General features: G+C 39.6%; 1 protein-coding gene across 1 annotated transcript in view; it reads right to left on the reverse strand.

Annotated features, from left to right (window-relative positions):
- The window catches only part of ttn.1 (titin, tandem duplicate 1), a 203856-nt gene that overhangs the window by 131716 nt on the left and 51367 nt on the right, over positions 1 to 20773 (reverse strand). The window contains exons 55-79 of the mRNA XM_040148273.1: positions 20467 to 20742; positions 20091 to 20369; positions 19717 to 19995; positions 19328 to 19615; positions 18962 to 19240; positions 18422 to 18703; positions 17599 to 17877; positions 17229 to 17510; positions 16863 to 17141; positions 16454 to 16741; positions 16071 to 16349; positions 15698 to 15979; positions 15268 to 15546; positions 9847 to 10137; positions 8423 to 8710; positions 7832 to 7948; positions 6642 to 6924; positions 6259 to 6442; positions 5223 to 5303; positions 3339 to 3606; positions 2793 to 3002; positions 1612 to 1689; positions 1486 to 1512; positions 1232 to 1288; positions 1098 to 1142 (exon numbers count right to left, since the gene is read on the reverse strand). Of these exons, the coding sequence (XP_040004207.1) occupies positions 1098 to 1142; positions 1232 to 1288; positions 1486 to 1512; positions 1612 to 1689; positions 2793 to 3002; positions 3339 to 3606; positions 5223 to 5303; positions 6259 to 6442; positions 6642 to 6924; positions 7832 to 7948; positions 8423 to 8710; positions 9847 to 10137; positions 15268 to 15546; positions 15698 to 15979; positions 16071 to 16349; positions 16454 to 16741; positions 16863 to 17141; positions 17229 to 17510; positions 17599 to 17877; positions 18422 to 18703; positions 18962 to 19240; positions 19328 to 19615; positions 19717 to 19995; positions 20091 to 20369; positions 20467 to 20742 (5580 nt within the window). The remainder of the gene's footprint in view (positions 1 to 1097; positions 1143 to 1231; positions 1289 to 1485; positions 1513 to 1611; positions 1690 to 2792; positions 3003 to 3338; positions 3607 to 5222; positions 5304 to 6258; positions 6443 to 6641; positions 6925 to 7831; positions 7949 to 8422; positions 8711 to 9846; positions 10138 to 15267; positions 15547 to 15697; positions 15980 to 16070; positions 16350 to 16453; positions 16742 to 16862; positions 17142 to 17228; positions 17511 to 17598; positions 17878 to 18421; positions 18704 to 18961; positions 19241 to 19327; positions 19616 to 19716; positions 19996 to 20090; positions 20370 to 20466; positions 20743 to 20773) is intronic.

Consider the following 20773-nt stretch of genomic DNA (forward strand, 5'->3'; position numbering starts at 1 on the left):
CTTAAAATATTCAATCAGTGCAGAGTTTGGATTTGTACAGATGAGGATTATGTGAAACACTCATTTAAATTCTGGGATCAATCTCAAGATTTTGAGATTCTGACCGTGTACTCAGAGTTCAGATTAAGGTCAGAATTTAAACTTTGATCTCAAACTTTGATTTCAAAATTTTGTTTTTAATCTCAGAATTCTGACTTAAATTCCAAATTCTGATTTTGAGGAAGAGATTTAGGAATTATCATATTCAGTTATTAGTCTCTGAATTTTTATTTTAAAATCTCATAATTATGTGGTTATGGTTAGAAACCTCTGACATTAAAGTCAAGAGTCAGACTTTAGAAACTTTAGTGTTTCTTCTCACAATTAGGACTTGAAAATTCTGCTTTCAAAATATAATTTGGAGTTTTTAAAAACTTTTTTAGTGAGTTAAGATTCAGATTTAAATCTCTTAATATCACATTAAAGTTCTTATTCATTTAGATATTATCTCAGAACTGGGATTTGAAATTCTGATTTGAAAATTTGATTTTTCAAATTTTATCTCGGAATTCTGAGGTCAGTACTAAAACCTTTATCTTGAACTTTAATGTCAAAAATTTTGATTCAAATATTAGAATTGTGGCTTAATTTTGGATTTCTTCACTCTTCACATTCGGACCTTTATATGTGAATTTTGGGATTAATCTCCAACCTTAACTTGATTTTTCCACATGCCTCCTCTTCTGTACATTTGTTCCCATTTACTTGCATTTGAAATATATTTACAGAATGTGATTAAAGTTGTTATACTGAAGTTAAATTGTTGTGATATTATCGCAGCACACTTCATATGTTGAGGTGGTATTTGATGATGTTTGAATTAATATTCACTGAGTTCAAAATGATCACACAGTTATTGAGGATCAGAGTTAAAGGAGGATGATGATGATGATGATGATGATGATGATGATGGTAAAATTTTAGGATGGAAGGAAATACTGTTGATGGATGAAATGCAGAAACTTGGTGATTCACTTTTCTTCACGCAAAAAGGAAGAATTTAAGTGAACATAGTTAGTATTAATTTGAGAATTTAATAATTCACAAACTGTTTGTACCTTTCACTTCTGTTCTCTCTTCGGAGTGATAAAATTCAGAGGAATCTTTCGGTAGAAAAAGACATTTATAAATGACACAAGCCGAGTCAAGTTGGAGTTAAGGAGGTTAAAAAGAAGTTTGATCCCAGACTCACCTGAGTAAACAACCACAGAAGCTGTCTCTGGTACTTGAACTGACGTGTCTGGGATGTCTAAAGGTTTAGCCACAAATACAACTTCGATCAACGTCATAATTAATGGAAATATATTAATAAAAAACAAAGCTAAATAAAATTAGAATAATATACACGAATAAACTAAAACATTTTTTTGGTTTTGTTTAGACCTAACACAAAGTTATGGTCCTGGAGACACGTTCAGTTTTACTGTCGCTTTTTAAAATACTCACCCTGAGGAAGCCTTCCTAACCCAATTTCTGTGAAAGGACAAGGTACGACATGTTATGACTATAACTGCTGTCAATGACACTGACATTAGCTTTAGTAACTCTATCTGTCTGATAAAACGTACAGACCTTTGCCTGAAAGGTAAAGCTCAGCTGTGCTTCGAGCTTCTCCCATCGGCTCCAGACGAGCGATCACAGAGTAAACGCCTTACAGAGTGGAGACAGTATTAATGCCGATTACATTACATAATGTTGTCTAGGTCAAGTTCATTTTTGAAGACACTTTTACAAAAAAACTAACGATGAATTAAAATCACGACAAAGCCCCAGTCACACCTGAGAAGTGTCACTTTCTCTGTACTGGAAAGTTTGACTTCCCCCTGACATTTTCTTCTCAGGATTTTACATGATTTCATTGACCAAAGAGTTTTTTATTTAAGAGGGAAGAACTTTGTTTGTTCGGTAGCTCCATCAGTATCAGTCTGTATCAGTCAGTAATGTCCTGTCTCTAACTCTGTATAAACCAGGTCTCTGTTGTGCAGCAGTTTATTCTCTGACAGAGAAGCTTCAATAAACCTGGATGGTGACACGCAGATAATAAGCTATGACAGCTTCCTCCATTTTGGGCTCTCCGGCTCGCCGTCCACTCAAAGCTCAGCTCTGTCAGGATGGGTTGTTATTGGTCAACGGTGAGAATTCATGTGTAAAGGTTCACCTGAGTTGTATTTGCAGGAAATTTGTGCTGAAATGAACTGATTTCACTGCTGTGACTGGGCCTTTACTCTTTTTGGATGTAATCATTTAGGGCTGCACAGCTGAAGAAGAAAATAAAATAGATGTTTATACTGCAGTTTAACAAGTTAATTTGTTGTCTTTATTTTCTTTACTTTTATTAATTTGCCATTCTTCACATTTGCAAATCAGGAAGTTCATTTTAAAAGTGTAATTGTTTCGTGGGGGTCTAAAGCAATTTTGACGTGTTTTACAGAACAAACCGGATGCTTAATTTTACTTATATATATTTTTTTTATCTATATATATTTTTTACGACATGCAACTACATAGAGCATAAAATGTTTTTGTAATTGTCAGTACTGTGCAGCCTTAAAGTTTAACATCTCAGATTTAACGTAGCACAGCACACTGACTTGATCTAGTATAATTCTTTGTCCATTGTCAGGTACTTTCCCTTTTCTAAACCATAATATTGAGAGCCATGTAGAAAACAACAACTGTCCCTGGATCAGTTAAAAAGAAAAATGCAGTTTAATTTTTTTTTTTTTCTTCACATTTTCTATTCGTTAACAAACCTTCGTCTTCTGCGGTTACGTTGTGGATGGTCATAAAGTGCCGCCGGCCCTCGATCCTGAAGTTATATTTTGGGCTCTCTTTAAGCTCCCACGAGTCTTTGTACCACGTGACGGTAGCACTGTCGAAGGACAACTCGCACTCGAAGGTGGCAGAGTGGCGTTCATTGACCTCGATGCTTCTGATGCATTTAGTGAACTGAATTTGGTCGGCTAAAACCAGATAATCACAGTTAACTTTTGATTTATTTAGTATAACACTGATTATTTGATTGATTTGATGTATTTATGTATTAAGACTGTTTGGAGTGTTTATAGTCTCGCCTAAATTTAAGAAACACAAAACAAGAACACAAAATCCACAAAAAACAAAAATAAAAGCATCACAGCTCTGAAGGTTCAAAGAGGTCAGTTTGAGTTTTGTTAGTCTACTTACCTGTTTTATAACAAGCTCCTGATAATGAAATAAAGGAGTGGAACGGGAGGACAAATGAAAGACGTACAGACAAGTGTCCAACGAACGGGAAGTCCAAACATTCAGACTCTTACCTGTGACAGTAAGTTTGGCGTTGGAGATGTGAGGACCACAGACCACGCGGTAGTTGCCCTGATCTTTGACTTGGCAGTTCTTGATCTTCAGATAATGGCTGTCGCCCACGCTGCTGATGTCATACTTGTCGCTGTTCTCCAGTTTCTGGGTGCCCTTGTACCAGGTCAGAGTGATCTCTGGGTAGTTGATCCTGATCTGGCACTTGAAAGTGGCGGTCTGGTTCACAGTCATCGTCTGGTCAGTGATATCCTCCATTACAGAAACAGGCTGAGGAATCAAAATCAGTTTTAATTATTTGATCAATGCCTGAAAGTCTCTGATTGATTAATTTTTACAACGGTATTAATCATTAAAAACTATGATGAGAAATATTGATTGAAACAAAGCTACAACTAAATCAAAAGAACTGTTGTAAAAGACTAAATGACTAATTACTGTTTTATTGCAAAGTCGTGTTCAGCCACCTGCATAAAGTATCTCCAGTACAATAAACCCCCACAACTCAGACATAATCAATTCTTCAGACGCTGATTTATCTGTTTGACCTGTTGCCTAATAAGCAACGCCTTGCATTCAGTAATATATCAGCTCTGTATTGTAAGCTAACATAACCAGTTCTTGGGAGTAAGAAGTTGCAACAAAACAGCTGAGACATTATGAAAACATACAAGAAGCACACCGACTTTTGTAATACAGTAAACTAATGAATAATTATGAAGTGCTGTGGATGTGGATGTACTGCTAATGTTACTTTCAATTTAAAAGCTTTGTATTGCTACCTGAAGGATGGGAAAATGTTGTAAAACCTACCTACCTTAAGATTTAGAACTTTTCCATGGGACTTCAGCGATGAACACTATGAACTTGGCTCATTTGCTCACTGTTTTAACTTTAAGAAGTTGTCTGAAAAAGACATACTAAAAATAAAATGCTTTCTGTTCCTGAACCCTTTTGACTACAGTCCTGATCCTGTCTGAGTTGGTCTACATGATACTGCAATGAAATAACAGAGGCATCTGTTTTTTTTCCCCTTAATTTCAAGAATTGTCAGGCTGAATCCTAATTGAGCTGACAACACTGTGGGAGGACTGTATGGAGTAGTGGCTCATGAAAGGAAGATGACCATGTGTAAACAGCTGTTCATCAACTGTCGCATGCAGGGCTTGAAGGCTAGATTCATGCCCATCGAGGTAGATGCAGAAGATTTGTCGGACATTCACTCCACAAAGCCTTAAACGCTCTGGGCGTCATTGGAGTAGCAAGGAGAAGAGCCATCAAGAACACCACCGAAGCATCTGAGAAAGCTTCGAGGTCGCTCTGGTTTTGGAGACGACGTCCATGGGGACAAGCGAGTACAACCACAGCAAAAGTTGTGGCCTGATTAACCGCGGCTGGGTCAACTGGGTGTCTGATGTTAAAAGACCCGAAATACCTGATGACCCCATGTAAGGTGTATCAGAAGATGTATTCCAAGTACTCTGGCTGTGTGTCTGTTGGCTTCTCGTGGGGTTTTTCTGTTTTTCTAAAGCTTTACATGTGTCATTATCTCAGAATAACAAGCTTCTGTGCTTTACTGTGACAGCGGTATCAGCTTTAAGTCTTCGCAGAAGAGTGGAGGCTGTTTTATGCCCGTGATTTTCGAATCACATGTTCAATCATCACATATGACTGGAATGTGTTGACTGTCCACATACTTTTGGCCATATGGGGCAGTATACAATCTTATTATCCTGTGATACTTGATGATTGATTTCACCTACAGAGGGCTGTTTGTTCTTTATTTAAAAGTGTTAATTCCAAAGTCTCATAACAAATCTAATAACAAATCTTTCCCTTTCACTGCCCTCTTGTGAAGGTGGTTTTGATGTTGATTTTTTTGGTACCTCTGTGCTGACGCGTCCCTCCAGCTGCTGGATGAGTCGAGCCATGTCCTCCTCTTCAACCCGACCACCATGCTCCACCTCCTGCAGCGGGAAAGACGACTGTTAAAGCATCTAATTCAGAGCAACAAAATCTTAATCTATTACACTTAACTCTTTTTTTTACATCACTGATGTGTGATGAAATATCGAGGGAAGATTTGTATCATCGCTCTGTTTTGACCTTTTCAGAATCGTTTTAGTAGGTCTTTTCTCCCACAGGAACCTTAACAACCTGTAACTTGATGTGTAGCCATTGTCTGAGGTTCTGGAAGTAAATCATTATCATTATAAAATCATTATAATTATTATAATCTGAAATGTTCCTAAACTTAGTTGATGCTTCAAATGTTTTGTCTGTTTGTTTTGTCCGACCAACAGTCCAGAACCAAAAAGTATTCAGTTTACTTCAATAGAGGAACCGGTGATATTTTGGCATATTTGCTTTAAAAAATGACTTAAGAAGAATTGTTGCAGCTTAATTTTATGACAATGAATCATTTCATGACTTAAAGATTTAAAATTTTGTCTCTGTGATCCATTTTGATCACCCCCTTCTGCAGGTGGAGCTTGTCTATTAATTTAATATTAATTACATTGAAGTCATTACATATAAACATAAAAGAAAGTATCAACTCCACTTTGCCCATTGCTGTATGTTTCACAGATCAAAATGGTGCCTTCTTAATGGCGTATATCCAAAATGTTCCGGTTTGTAAGCCACAGAGGAAACACGAGGCAGAGCCTGGAACCAAGACCTTATGGGTTCTTAAAAGTTGAAGTTATGGGCCACTAAATTCCTGAAGTGTAAAATATCTCATATAGCCCATGTAATAGGCTGTGTCTCAAACCTGCCCATTAATTGCTTTTTGTTAAGCTGAACTTTGACAAGTGGTTCAAATACTTCTAGTAGTTGTATTTTCAGTATTTGAGTAATTTGACCCAAACCACTACAGATTTACTATCATCAGGATCAGTTATGTAATTTAAATTGTCTCACTGCTCTTCCAGTCTCCATCTCCTTCTCCCTCTTGAGGAACTCGATGGCCTGCAGGATGGCCCGGTAGTCGTGGATTCCGTGTTTCCGCAGGATCTTCTCGTAGTCTTTAGGGTTGTGACCTCTCAACAACTCCACAATATCAATCTCTTCATCTTTCTTTGGGCTCTTCTGCTTCGAGGGAGTCCTGGCACAAAAATCAAATACACAATCAAAGATGGACTCTTCTTGTCAACAGGACCAATATAAAGAGATGATCTCTTTTTCAAAGAGGACAAAATTCTGCAACAAAAATCAAACGATCTCTCCTGAATGTCCAAACAGATTCAGATAAAAGAAATCAATCGCACAGTACAATCAACATATCTTGATGCCAAAGCGCTTACTTCTTTAGCCTTGTCCTTAAGTCTCCGATTCCTTCCACTTCCTCCTTTTTGGTGACCTCCATCTCAGCACTGCATTCGATTTCTCCATGCTTGTTGGTGGCGATACATCTGTAGTGTCCGGAGTCGGACTTGGTCACCTCCCTGATCTCCAGTTTGGTGTCTCGGCCCTTCTGCTCGATGGAGATACGACCACCAGGAGTGATCTGCCTCCATTTGCCTTTCATCCACTTCACACTCGGGATCGGGTCGCCTCCAATCTTGGCGATGAAGGTTGCGGTGTCCTCTGCAAAAAATAAAGTAAACATGCAGCTCGACATGGACTTTTTTCAGTGTATGTATTTTTGCAATGATCAACTGTTTCATATAAATTCTTCATGTTGTACTTTTTAAATGAGTGCAACCTGCACCAGTCTGCATCTGTCCTACAGTTCTTTAAAGACAACCTTTAGTTCAGACACTGTATTGTTTCCTCTGTTGTTTAGGTTAGGGTATTGGAGTAATAAACAGTTCTTCTTTTAACTTCTCTCTTTGAAATGGATATAATATATATCATGTCACATATACAACTAGTACAAGCCCAATGTTTATCCATCATTGAACATACACTACATACAAACACAACATAAAATGTGTTGAACAGTTAGTCTGACAAAATGATTCCATAAGTGGGGACACTGAAAAACCACAGTTATAAACACATACAAATAAAAAAATTACTGAAAGGTGTATATGACATATATATATATATATATATATATATATATATATATATTTCCTGATTGACTGATCAACCAATTTGGCTATAAAACTGTAAATCTTTAGATTCTAGGTGCTGGAACCAGTAAATGTTTATCATTTTTGCTTGGAAAAGGAGTAACGATTAATACATGATCAAAATAGTTACAAATTAATATTCTGTTGACTGAATAATCTATTAATTTACTGATCATTTCTGTGCTAGTCTATGTATCAAGATGAAAAATACTTCTTAAAAAAAAATTGGATTTCATTTGAAAGAAGAAAAACTTTGATATGATGAACCTTATCGCACATTTGGAATCCACCTCTGTGAAAGAGTTGAGATGGTAATGCTTCAACTAGCTGCCAGTAACACTGAATTAATGTTCTTGTACAGAGCTCCCATGAAACATAGCTTCAGGTCCAGAATGGTCTTCCAACAGGCTACTTACTCTCTGTGACAGAAACATTTTTGGGTTCCTCGATGAAGAACAGGTTATCACGCCTTTTGACTGGAGCAGCCTCAGCTGGGGCGGTGGCCTCTGTGGGGGTGGCCTTGGCTCCTTTGTCTGAAAAGAAAGGTGAGTGTAGTGTTGCCACATTTGAATGAAACTAAGAAACCCAGTCAGAGCCTCAAATCTGTCCAATAAAGTGGTCCATGTCAATTTTTTTCCATCTGACAAAGGAGTATATAGTTAGGTCCTGTGGCTAAATATATGCCTCTGGTATTTTGTTTTATTAGTATAATTAGGTGAGCCCGATTCCATGACTTCAATATTGAAAAATGATATCCACCAATTCTTTTAGATCATTGTAAAAAAAAGTATCCTAGTTGGGTAGAAAAATGTCCAGTTTGGCAACACCGGGTGAGTGTTTTCAGCAGTCATGTATTTTTATGCTTTTTATTGTGTAAAAATGAGTTGAAAATAAAAAAATAAACTCGAGGAGAGATTGTAAACAATCAGGAGACAGGCTGGTCAGTAAAATGTAAGAAATGCCACTGTTCATCACACAAAACTGATACCAAAAACTGATTTTGTTACCTTTCACAGTGACCCTGGACTTGCAGAAGTCACTGCCATTAGCATTGCTGGCTTTGCAGAGGTAATCCCCTGCATCGGTCTTTGAAACTGGGCTGATTTCCAGACAGGCCATCCCACCAACAAATGTGATTCGGGTGTTTCCCCTGGACATCAGCTCCTTCCTGTCCTTCATCCACTGGATGGTCAGTGGAGGAGAGCCAGTGATGTGGCATTTGAGACTCAGCTTCTCCCCCTCGCTCACTGTCACTGGCTCCAGACGGATGTCAAATTTCGGTGCTTGGCCAGTTTCTGAGGGAAAGAAGCAGGACAGCTACAGACTCTTGCCTTTTTCTGCCAAATTCTGCCAGGACACTTTGGCAGAATTTGTCAGAAACCTTTAGAGGGAATACAGGCCTTTCCCCAAACAGACTCAAAGGAAACAGGATCTGAATCCCAAAAAAGTAAAGCTATTTGTCTGTGTTGGTTTCTGTTCTGCCTCCACTCTGTTTGAAGACAGGTAGAGCTCTTGGTCTGTTATCTAGCTCTGAACCAGCTGGGAAGATCTCGGATAAAAACAAACAAACCTTTAGTTATCTATTCCAAATATACTGGCAACATGGGGAAAACTCAATACCAAAAATGGTTGCCTTCTGGACAAAATGCAATGCTTTAAAAATTAATAGTGACAGTCTCTAAAGGCCCAGTCACACCAGCATTTATAAGGGGGACATTTTTGAGGTGACCTTTCAGGGAACATAAAAAGCTATCATATAAGCACCATCTAACTCTGCTGGAGTATAAACAGTTCCACAGAGTCAGTGGTGAAATTGTACAAATGCATCTTGAATTAGACAATTTATCACATTGTCCAGTTAGTGACCAAACTAGGAATCTTCATAAATTGTAGTTAGCCAATGGGTAACAATCCAGCTAGTTTAGCAAGCTATTCCAACTGGCTACTGGCAGCATGTTATCAGCTAGCTTGTCAACTGGCCCTGCAGGAAGTCACTACATCACCAAGTTTCTTACACCACCTGTTTCATGAGGATGCATGGCTAAATTTCGCTGTATCACTATGTGGTGTGACTGGGAACCAACATGAAAATAACATACTTAAGGCAGCCATTTGCTGCTTTTTGATTGGCTGACTGAAGAAGTAGCATGTTCTGCTCATGTTAGACTGTTCTCAGATCCTTACGACTTCAATCCAAATTTTGAAGAGACCTGGATCTATTTAAGGTGGATCAACTGAACCAAGATGGACTAAACAGTATGGATCCGAGACCCCAGTTGGGTTGGGTCGTCGGATATTCAGAGGATCAGTTTTACTTGAAAGTCATCTAACTTTCAAAGGAACACACAACAAAACATAACACCTATATATCATCAGTTTTATAAATTATTGAAAAATGTCAAATAATGGAGACAAACCAACACACTCATACCTGAAATGGTGAGAGAAACGCTACACGAAGCTTTGCCAGCTTCATTGGAGGCCTCACAGATGTACACCCCACCGTCAGACATCGTGGAGTCTCTGACACACAGCACAGCAATGTTGTTCTTGAAGCTGATGTCATATTTGTTAGAAGCATAGATTTCATTGTTGTCCTTGTACCACGTGACGTTCAGTGGCTGGGAGCCAGACACCCGACCCTCCATCATCACTGTCTTACCCACTGAATCCACCATGGAATCGGAGGGCTTCCTAGTGAAGTTTGGAGGGACCTTGCGCTCTGTTAGTGGGGGAGAAAGTGTAGAAAATCAGGCAATGTTGTGATAAGGGGAAATGGTGTGAAATTCAAATCTACCATCCACCAGGCCACTGGGCCACTACCATAGCATTTGGGAAAACAGAGGCCCAGCACGTAAGACAACATAAACATGACCCGCAACACAAAAGCAATCAAATACAGAATATCTAACCTATTAACGATTCCTTCTACCTGCCTAATAATCCCTTTTTCAAGCAAGAAAATATTTCTTTGACCCAACCATAACAACATGAAAAATGTGCTCTCAGAGATCTCTAAGTCATTATAAAATCCTTTTCCTTTCCAAACCTAACAAACACAGGACCAGCAAACCCTAAACACATCGACAACATAATCCAGGACTTTTTAGATGTTACAAAATTCCTCCTTGTTACCAACAAGCAGAGGACCATGGGAAACGATAGTTACATTGGTTACGAAGTAACATTACATACAAATCAGAGAGGTTTTGAGAGAAGCAATGCTGAAATCAGTCATAGAAACCACTGATCTTAAATGCGGAGGATGAAGGACTATACGAAGGTGCAGTATCTAAAGGAGACCGTGGATGATTTCACGCGTAGAAAGAGACGCTATGTGAATGGAGGGATCTTTATCTGTACATGAAGGTAAGAAAAGTTACAGGTGGTCGAAAGGCTATGTGAGTGGCATTAGTAGTTGCCTCTAGGAATTATTAATTTAGTACTAAAGAAATTATTAGAACTACAAGCACTGTGTTGTTGGTTAGTGTTACCTAGTTTGGCATAAGCATGGCAGATATTGGAGGCCTTCGGCATTGGAAATTTTGCAAGTGTATCTTCCACAAGCCTCTTCTCTGTCGCTACTGAGGACATCCAGAACCCAGCTGCAGTCTTTGTTCTTTACATTGTACTGATAAGAGGCCCAGATCAGCTTCCCATCTTTCCTCCAGTTCACCTTCACTCTTTGGCTACCGGTGAACGCAACTCTAAGTGTAAGTGGTCCTCCAACTCTGAATTTGGTATTTTCCAGCTTCCTGATGAAGCAATCAGGTTGTGAGAAGCAGTGATGGTTTTTAGACGCAAAGGTGATGGTGAGCAAGTGGAGGATATAATTAGAATTCAAGAATGAATCCTTAATTATAATTCACTGATGAAATTCAATTAGCTTTAATTGAATTCTGTGAAGTATGATATACAGCCAAAGTTCCACACTACCCCCAGACCAGCTTGTGTTTCCACTAGCCACCATTGCACAATTTTTAAAAAATAAAATTCTGTGAAGTATGATATACAGCCAAAGTTCCACACTACCCCCAGACCAGCTTGTGTTTCCACTAGCCACCATTGCACAATGTATTTACTCATTAAGGGTTTCTTCCAGTTGGCTTACTGAAAAAATGATTACAGTTCAAGCATAACTTGGTCATTTTGTTTTATTTATGTGTCAAAAACCATGAATCACAAACAAAAAAAGAGAAGCGCTTCATTCTAGAATTAGCTATGTGCTTTTTTCCTAGATCACTAGGGCCCCCTGGTACTCACTTATTATAAATGCAAATGATAGTTTAAGCACCCGCATAGCTGTAAGGGTGTGGGTGACGTACGGTTCATCAGTTGCCCATGTCCTCCATGGTCTGTGTGAACCATCTGCATACAGCCCAAATGATATAACTACTCAGACTGTGCGTGCCAAAAACATACGAACACACCTTCCTCTGGAGGTACCCACCGTAATATAAACAGAACTGTGTGCACTATCAATGTCCATGTCCATTTTGGAATATATCCAGCCCTTTAGAATATGAACCAACAAACCTCAGTATCTTCTTTCAACTTTTCCAAAAGGCCAAAAGAAGAAGCACTCTTAAAAGTTGTGAAGCAAAACCAAGTAGAACAGAAGCTTATCTGGGAGTAGGATGAAAATTTTATTTTCTACAGCTATGTACCAGCAAAAGTTTGATAGTCAGTGTTAGCCAATGAGATGTGAGAATACTTGTACTTTTCTCTGAGGTTTTACATATGACAGAAGCATCACAGATGACAGAGCTTTCTGTGTTAGAAACTTGACAAGAATAAACCCTAGCGGCTTCTTCTCTGTCACTATTGAGGACTTCCAAAACACACAATGAATCGGTGGTCTTGACGTTGTATTTGTACGAAGCCCAGATTGGCTTCCCTTCCTTCATCCGGCTCACATGCACTTTCTGAGTGCCGGTGTACTTGCACATCAGACTCAATGGATAGCCCAGATGGTATGATTTGTCTTCTAGCTTTTTCACGAAACGCACTGGTTCTGAGAGAAGTAACATTGGTGTTGGTTAGAGTATATCATGTAACCTCCCCTGTTAGCAAATCAGTGAATGGGCATGTTAGTGGGAGTTACCTAGTCTGACATGAGCATGATAGATAGCAGAGCTACTAGCATTGGATATTTCACAGGAATATCTCCCAGCAGCCTCTTCTCTGACACAGTTGACAACCTCCAAGACAGAGATGTTGTCTGTAGTCTTGATGTTGTACTTATAAGAAGCCCAGATTGGCTTGCCATCTTTTGTCCAGCTCACATACACGTAATGGGTGCCCATGTACGTGACCTGAAGCCTCAGAGGCTGGTCAACCCTAAAGGTCACATCTTCCAGCTTTTTCACAAAACGCACAGGTTGTAGGAGGCAAGGACGTTAGTTGTTAGTTGCCTGTCAACTAGTGAGAAAGATGTGTGATATTTTGTGAAATGGAGTTAGCACATAAGCTATAATTATGATGGTTAAACTACAAATAAGGCTCATTGTTTTCAATTTTTAATGATTTTAAGCATGAATTTAAAACCATTTTTAATGTTGCCATGCCTCAAAAGTAACATTCACTGCAACTGACATTAAAATGTGTCTTCTGGTGATGAGGTCACCCCAGAAATTGAAGGGAAAAGTGGAAAGAAAACACCAAAGGGCAGTTAATTATACTGGAGTGCAATCTGTCCATGTCATTTTAAAAAAAAAAAGCGAACCTGCGTAATGTTTTATGCTGCAAATGGTATTCTTGTAATCTGATTTTTGTTTTACTTATATTTTTCATGCATATCATAGCTTTAATTGTAAAAGGTAGTTGTTCCTAGATGCATTCACAATACCAAAAAAAATTCCCGGTTTTGTTTGAAAAATTTAAAACCAAAAAACAATGAGCCCTCACTATGACCTGTCAGGTTTAATGTTTTACAAAGTTTGACCTGTGCATGGCAGATAGCAGTCACAGTGGCTGGTCGAGTCTAAAAGTGGTGTCTTCCAGCTCTTTTAGAAAGTGTTCTACAGGAGGCAATGGCGATGTTAGTTGAAATTTTTGTGTTACAGCAAGCAAATGCATGTTTATGTGAAAGGACTGGTCAGGAGATTCGCTACAATTTATGATTTTTGACATCTCGAAATTTAAATGAACTGAAATCAACAGTGATGTTCATCAGGTGCATTTGTTAGTTGCTTTATCTATCTTAACCACAGCATGGCAGATATCAGTGGCCTCTGAATTGGAAATCTCACATGAGTATTTCCCAACGGCTTCCTGACTGTCACAGTTGAGAACTTCCAGAGCGCTGGAGAAGTTGGTAGTTTTGACGTTGTAATTGTATGAAGCCCAGATGGGTCTGCCGTCTTTCATCCAGCTGATATAAATCCTCTGGCTGCCAGGGAATGTGCACTCCAGCATCAAAGGGTGGCCAATTTTATACAAGATGTTTCTCAGTTTTCTCACAAAGCAAACAGGTTTTTAAGAAATCAATTAGCAATGGCGGTGTTAGATAATGTAAGCAGTGGTGTTTTGCCTTTTAAACAAACTCATTATTATATGATATCTAATGGAAGCGTAAATGATTCAAGAGATTTTTAAAATCCCTGTAATGAAATAATGAAAAAAAATAAATTGCCAAGGTGGTTTACCTAGTTTAACATTAGCATGGCACATGTCGGTTCCTTCAGCATTAGCAATTTCACGTGTATCTTCCGACAGCCTCTTCTTGGTCATTGTTGAGGATTTCTAGGATGCAAGTGTCAGTGGTGGTCTTGATGTTGTAGTTATATGATGCCCAGATTAGTTTGCCATCCTTCTTCCAGGTCACACACACTCTTTGGCTACTGGTGTATGTGCACTTGTGGGTAAAAGGTTCGCAAAGTCTGAAATACTTGTCTTCCAGCTTTTTCACAAAGCGAGCCGGTTCTGAGAGGACTAATGGTTGGGTTAGATGCATGTAGCCTATATTATGTTATGCTAGCAGGCAGGTAAGAGAGGTCATGCAGTAGTCTCAAATGAGTGAGATCATTATTTTAGTCCTAGATGACTTCCACAATCTACTGTGGCTACTAAACAACAGCAGAGGTTATTTACACAATTAGTTGATGAACTGAAAGCAGATGGTGTTTTAAGTTTGTGACTTTACCTAGGCTGACACAAGCGTGGCAGATGTCGGTTCCAGCTCCGTTGGAAATTTCGCAAGTGTATGTTCCAGCTGCCTCAGGCCTGTCACTGTAGAGGACCTCCAGAATGCAGGTTGAGTCAGTAGTTTTAACATTATACTGATAAGAGGCCCAAATCAACTTGCTGTCCTTTTTCCATGTAACGTAGACACTCTGGCTTCCGGCATATGTGCAGACTAGTTTCAGCGGCTGACCAACTATGAAAGCAGTGTCCTCCAGCTTCTTGATAAAGCGCACAGGTTCTGAGAGAAGCAATGCTGATGTTAGAAATGTGCCCACTGTTATGTTGCCATGCATTTCTATGCGTCTATGTCAAAGTTAGTTTTGCTATCATGGATGTAGTGTAACTAATGGAGCTATTAAGAGAAAGGTACATTAGTATTTTTTCCAAGAGTTACATATTTCACCTGAGGTGATCTTTAGGACAATTTTTTGTTTAATTAAAAGAGAGAGATTAAAAGAGTATGAGTCACGTTCTTTAAAGTGGGAAACCTCTAAGGGAGAGGATCCATCAACAGAAATAACAGGCTGATCTAGAGCCTGTTGTTGACTGCTATGTTATATATTCATTGAACAAGTCAGTTGAACAAAATGTGTCCTTGAAACCTGTTGCAAAATCACGGTAGGATTTGTAAACGTAGAAAAAAAGAAGTATGGAAAACGAACATCACCTTTCACCATCACAGTACAGCTGGCGGAGGCTGAACCAACCCGGTTCTCGGCCTTGCAAATATATTCGCCATGATCCGACTTGGTTGTTTTGATCAGTTTCAAGGTGGCAACACCATTTGCGAAGTCCATTGAGCAAGTGTTGGACTTGCGCAGCTTTCCATCAGCTTTAAACCACACTACGGAGATGTCAGGAGTTCCCGCAATACGGCATGTCAGGGTAACTGGATCACCGGCAGTTACCTCCACTGGCTCCATTTTTTCAACAAAGAATGGTCGTTCTAAAGTGAAAGATGTTGATGATGATTTAGTATGACTACAGATGTTGAGTTGTGGATACACAAATGATGGAACGAATTAATGAATAATCATGAATTATTACAACTGAAACTACAAAATTTAGCAGAATAACATGCACATTAATAATTTTACCTAGAATTGACACTTGTGCTTCGCATCTGTCACTTCCAACTTCGTTGTCTATTTCGCAAGAGTATCTACCAGCTGCCTCCATCTTGTCAGAGTTAAGTACCTCCAGGATACAGGAGGTGTCTGTGGTGATCACATTGTACTGATAAGAGGCCCAGATGGGTTTACCGTCCTTCTTCCACGACACATTTATCCTGGGGGTTCCAGCGAATGTGACCTCAAGCCTCAGAGGCTTGCCCCTTTCAAAGGAAATGTCCCTCAGCTTCTTCACAAAGTGGACTGGTTCTGAGAGAGGTAATTCCGTAATCAGTTACATAAATTTAATTTTTAGAAGTGCACAGATGGTTAAAAAAAGAAAACTATCCTGCTAACAAACCTTTTACAAAGAGGTAAACTGGGCAGCTTTCCTTCCCTGCATCGTTAATGATCTGGCAAGTGTACTCTCCAGCGTGGGACTTTTCTACTCTGTGAAGCATCAAAGTGGCAACATCGTCCTTCAGGGTGATCTCACAGCCTCTTCCGTGCTGCATTTCCTTGGCTCCCCTAAACCATTTCACTTTCAGGGGTGCACTTCCTCTCACTTTAGCTGAGAATGACACATTTTTGCTGGGCAATGTTTCCTTTGCCTCAGGTGTTTCCACAAAAGATGGAGGTTCTGGGTTCAAATAAAAATGATAGATTGTAAGATTCTTCCTGATCCCGTGCTAAGGAAAACATCCTTGACATTATTTGTTTTCGATTTTATTCACATCTACTGACCTGTTACATTCAATGTAGCACTTGTCTCACTGGTTCCTGCCGCGTTTGCAGCTTTACATGTGTATTTGCCGGAATCTGACATCCTGATAGTTGGAACTCTCAGTTTGCAGTTATTATCGGTGCAGCTAATGTCATAGTTTTGCCCACTTTTGATCTCTTGGCCATTGTGGAACCAGGAAGTTGTTAAAGGAGCAGAGCCAGTAACCTTACACTCCATCTCACCAGGCTTACCCACAATAAGGTGGGTGTCTCTCAGCTTCCTTATGAAACTCGGTGGAATCAACTTATCTATTGTCAAAAAAACAACACATTATAAAATATTTCTGAGCTGACTGCTAATTAAGAGGATCAAAATTTCACAAGAGAATAAGAAAGTTCACAAAATGGTATGTATACAATGGCCACCAACCTGAGACAGAGAGTTTAGTTTTGCAAGAGGCTTTGCCAACATGGTTTGTAACCTCTAATTTGTATTCTCCAGCGTCTGCTTTGTCAGCAGACCGAATCTTCAGGGTGGCAACCTTCTTTGTGAAGGACATCTGATACTTGGCACCAGCAGAGAGGTCTTTGTTATCCTTGAACCACTTAATTTTCAGTTCTGGTGAGCCAGATACGATGACTTCAAGAGCTGCATTGTCTCCTGACTTCACATTCAAGGACTCTGGGCTATCCACAATAGTAGCGGGCTCTAGAAATTAGGGAAGAAGATATTAAGCTAAACGAATCCTTACACTGTCACTAGTGGTAATGACATAAAGTCTGGAATTCTACAAACCTAGAACAGTCACTTGGGAGACAGACTCCACAACTCCAGAGTCATTCCTCAGCTGGCAGGTGTATTTACCAGCTGTGGTCGAGTCAGCTTTGGGCACTACGAGAGAGACCACATTGTTCTCAAAGGTGATCTTCCTGTTGTCACTGTCTCTGAGAATGTGATCTTTGTCCTGAACCCAGGACACAGTCAAAGGGTCAGAGCCTTTTACTGTAGCGGTCAGTGTCAACTGCTGACCGACTCTCACTGATTGGTCGACCAGTTTCTTGACAAACGATGGTTGTTCTGAATATCGATGGAAAGATCAAAGGTAAGGAGACATAATTGCACTAAGAGTAAGCTTTGAAGAAATAGGCACTGATTCTGTACTAACCTTTAAGGGTAATGGTAGTACGGCAGGATTCACTTCCTACATTGTTTGACACCCTGCACTCATATAGACCAGCTTCATCTTGCTCCAGTTTCATAATATGAAGTGTGGCAGAGCTGCCCTCACTGACCATCTTATATTTCCTACTCTCCTTTAGTGGCCTTTTGTCTTTGTACCAGTTAACCTGGAAAGGTGGAGTGCCAAACATCTCACAGTGGAGGCTGGTATCTTTTCCTTTAATGCCCTCCACTGGGCTTGGAGTTTTAATAAAGGATGGGGACTCTGGAAAATACATCGAGACATATTAACAGAAGTAATATTCATAGATAAGCTAGTCTTCATTGCAAGCAGTTCGACGGGACAGTTCCACTGGATATAAATCCTTACGGATGGTCATGCTAAAGTTCAGTTCATGCTAAAGGTATCCATCCAGACATTGACAATAAAACCAAAGATCATTAGTGAGAGAATGGAAACACTCGGTTATGTTAATGCTATTATAGGAGGGTAGGTCATATCATGTTGAGATCAGAGAAATTAACATGGAAAGGTAGGTCAAGGATATACTGTAGGTCATTACATCAAAAATAGGAAAAAAAGAGGTACCACTCAGACTCATGCTATCTGACACACTGGAGGAAAGAAGTCAGATTTTTGACTGAAACAAAAGGTGGTGCTGTCGGATTCCATGCTCATAAAAGGTCAAACTCCAGACTTCCTATCAAAATCTGCATCATAGGGAATTTCCATTCCTTCTTTTCCATGCTACAAAAGTTCAGAGGGACAAAATCAACAAACAAAAACATGTATCTACTCGATAGCTGACCTTGAACAGTGAGAATGGTGCTGCAGCTTGCACTGCCAGCATCGTTATGAGCCTCACAGGTGTAGACTCCATTATCCTCAACCTTTGTGGTGCGCAGCTGGAGGTACGCAGTCGACTCAACAAACATTATTTTATAGTTGCCTCCATCGGTTATCTTTTGGTCGTTTTTGTACCAACACATATTCAGGGAGCGTGAGCTGGTGGCCTTGCATTCAAAACGGTAACCCTCACACTGCTTCACAAAGGTAGTGGGAGGTAGTTTCAGGACAAACTGAGGAGGTTCTGCAAAGTCAAAAAAGATAAAGTTACCCTTTTCAGTATATAGTAACACTTGAGCATCAATGTGATGTATGGAGGATGTGGACATGTGACAAGTGGCAGGTGATTGTGAAGACAACATAGATATTCCTAGAAAGAAAAGAAATGGTAAGGTGGTCAGGAAGAGAAAATGATGATGAAGAAAGAGTAGCTGTGAAAATGGAGAAAAAAAGATGGAGTTAATTGAATGGTGATGGTGGATGAAAAAAAGAGTAGTCCAACCTTTCACCAACAACTCTGCTGCACTTTTCAATGCTCCTGCTTCGTTGCTAACTTGGCAGGAATAAATCCCACATTGCAGAGTGCCAACTGAGTACAACTCAATAGAGGAAGAATATTTCTCCATTCTAATTGTACACGATGGCCCAGTGATAAGTTCGATGTCATCCTTGAACCATTTGATCGTAAATGGAGGTGTTCCTTCAAAGACACTTCTGAAGAGTACAGTAGACTTTGGAATAACAGCCTGAGACTCAGGCTCAGCTATGAATCTTGGCGGCACTAAAACCCATAAAGAAAAATTATTACAATACATGACTAACAGCCTTTGAGTTGAAAATTTGATAAAGTTGACCTTTCAATGCTAACCTTTAGCTGTAAGAACTCCACTGCACACACAGCTGCCTGCTTTGTTGGTAACTTTACAGAAATACTCTCCTGTATCAGTGCTCTCAGTCAGCTTTAACTCCAGTGAGATTGTATTTTCAATGTGCAGAAGTTGATATTTGGAGCTCTTGGTGATATTTTGTTTCCCTTTGCTCCATTCAACTGATAATGGAAGAGAACCAGCCACTTTGCACTCCATCGTAACCACTGAACCCATAATTGCTTGAATGTTTTTTAATTTCCTAATGAACGTTGGAGGAATGACTTCTTCTGTTTAAAACGATATTAAAACATAATTAGAGTCAAAGAAAAAGGCAATTCTACAACTTACATTATTTGTTCTATTAAGAGTTGAAGAGTATTTTACAAACCTAAAACAACCAGTATGACTTTGCAGCTGCAAGTCCCAACAGAGTTTGTAGCTTCAAACAGGTACTCTCCGCTGTCTTCCAACTGAGAGCACTGTATGTTAAGAATGCTGAGGTTGTTCTCGTAGCTGAGATGATGTTTTCTGCTCGACTGGAACTCTTTGCCATCCTTGGTCCATCTTACACTTATCTGAGGAGTTCCAGCTACCTTGCACTCAAGACTAACCGGATCTCCACAAGTCACTTTAACTACCTCTGGCTTCTCTTGGATCGTAGGTGGTTCTACAACACCAAGACAAAGAGATGAGTGCACTTGTTATTGTCGTTAGAGCTAGCTATAATGTTAGGCATACGAATTGTGTATGAAGAAGAGGTACCTTGCACTACAAGAGTGGCAAAGCATTTGTCCTGCCCGGCTTCATTTACGACCTGGCAGGTATATTTCCCGCTTTGAGTCGCCTCACAGGCAGGAATCCTGAGAGTGGCCTCTTTGTTGTAAAACTTTCTCTCAATCTTTTCGTCCTCTGGGATCCAGTTCTCATCTTTTTGCCATTGTACAGAGAGAGGCAGAGAACCCTCCACAATGCAATGAAAGACTGCAGCATCTCCAAGAATAGTGGAGACATTTTCTATCTTCTTTACAAATGTTGGAGACACTAATGCAAAAGAAAGATATAATGTAGTACCAGAAAGTGTACAGTACTGTATGTCTAACGTATATCAATGTGAAGTTCAATTATCAGTAAAACCAACCTTTCAGAGACAAAGCTGCACAGCCAGTGCAAGTTCCAACCTCATTGGCTACCATGCACTGATAAGTACCAACATCTTCCGCTTTACAGTCTTGGATTTTCATGCCCACCTTATCACTATCAACGATAATATACTTCTGGCTGGACTTGATCGGCTTTTTATCTTTGAACCATGCCACCTTAAATGGAGTACTTCCTGCCACTTTGCAAGCAAACACTGCTGTGGAACCTTTAACAACTTCAAGAGACGACAGCTCTTCAACAAATGACGGAGGCGCTGAAATAAGAAAGCAAATCAAACTAAAACA

The sequence above is a fragment of the Xiphias gladius genome, chromosome 16, assembly GCF_016859285.1.
Source record: "Xiphias gladius isolate SHS-SW01 ecotype Sanya breed wild chromosome 16, ASM1685928v1, whole genome shotgun sequence".
Taxonomy (NCBI): domain Eukaryota; kingdom Metazoa; phylum Chordata; class Actinopteri; order Istiophoriformes; family Xiphiidae; genus Xiphias; species Xiphias gladius.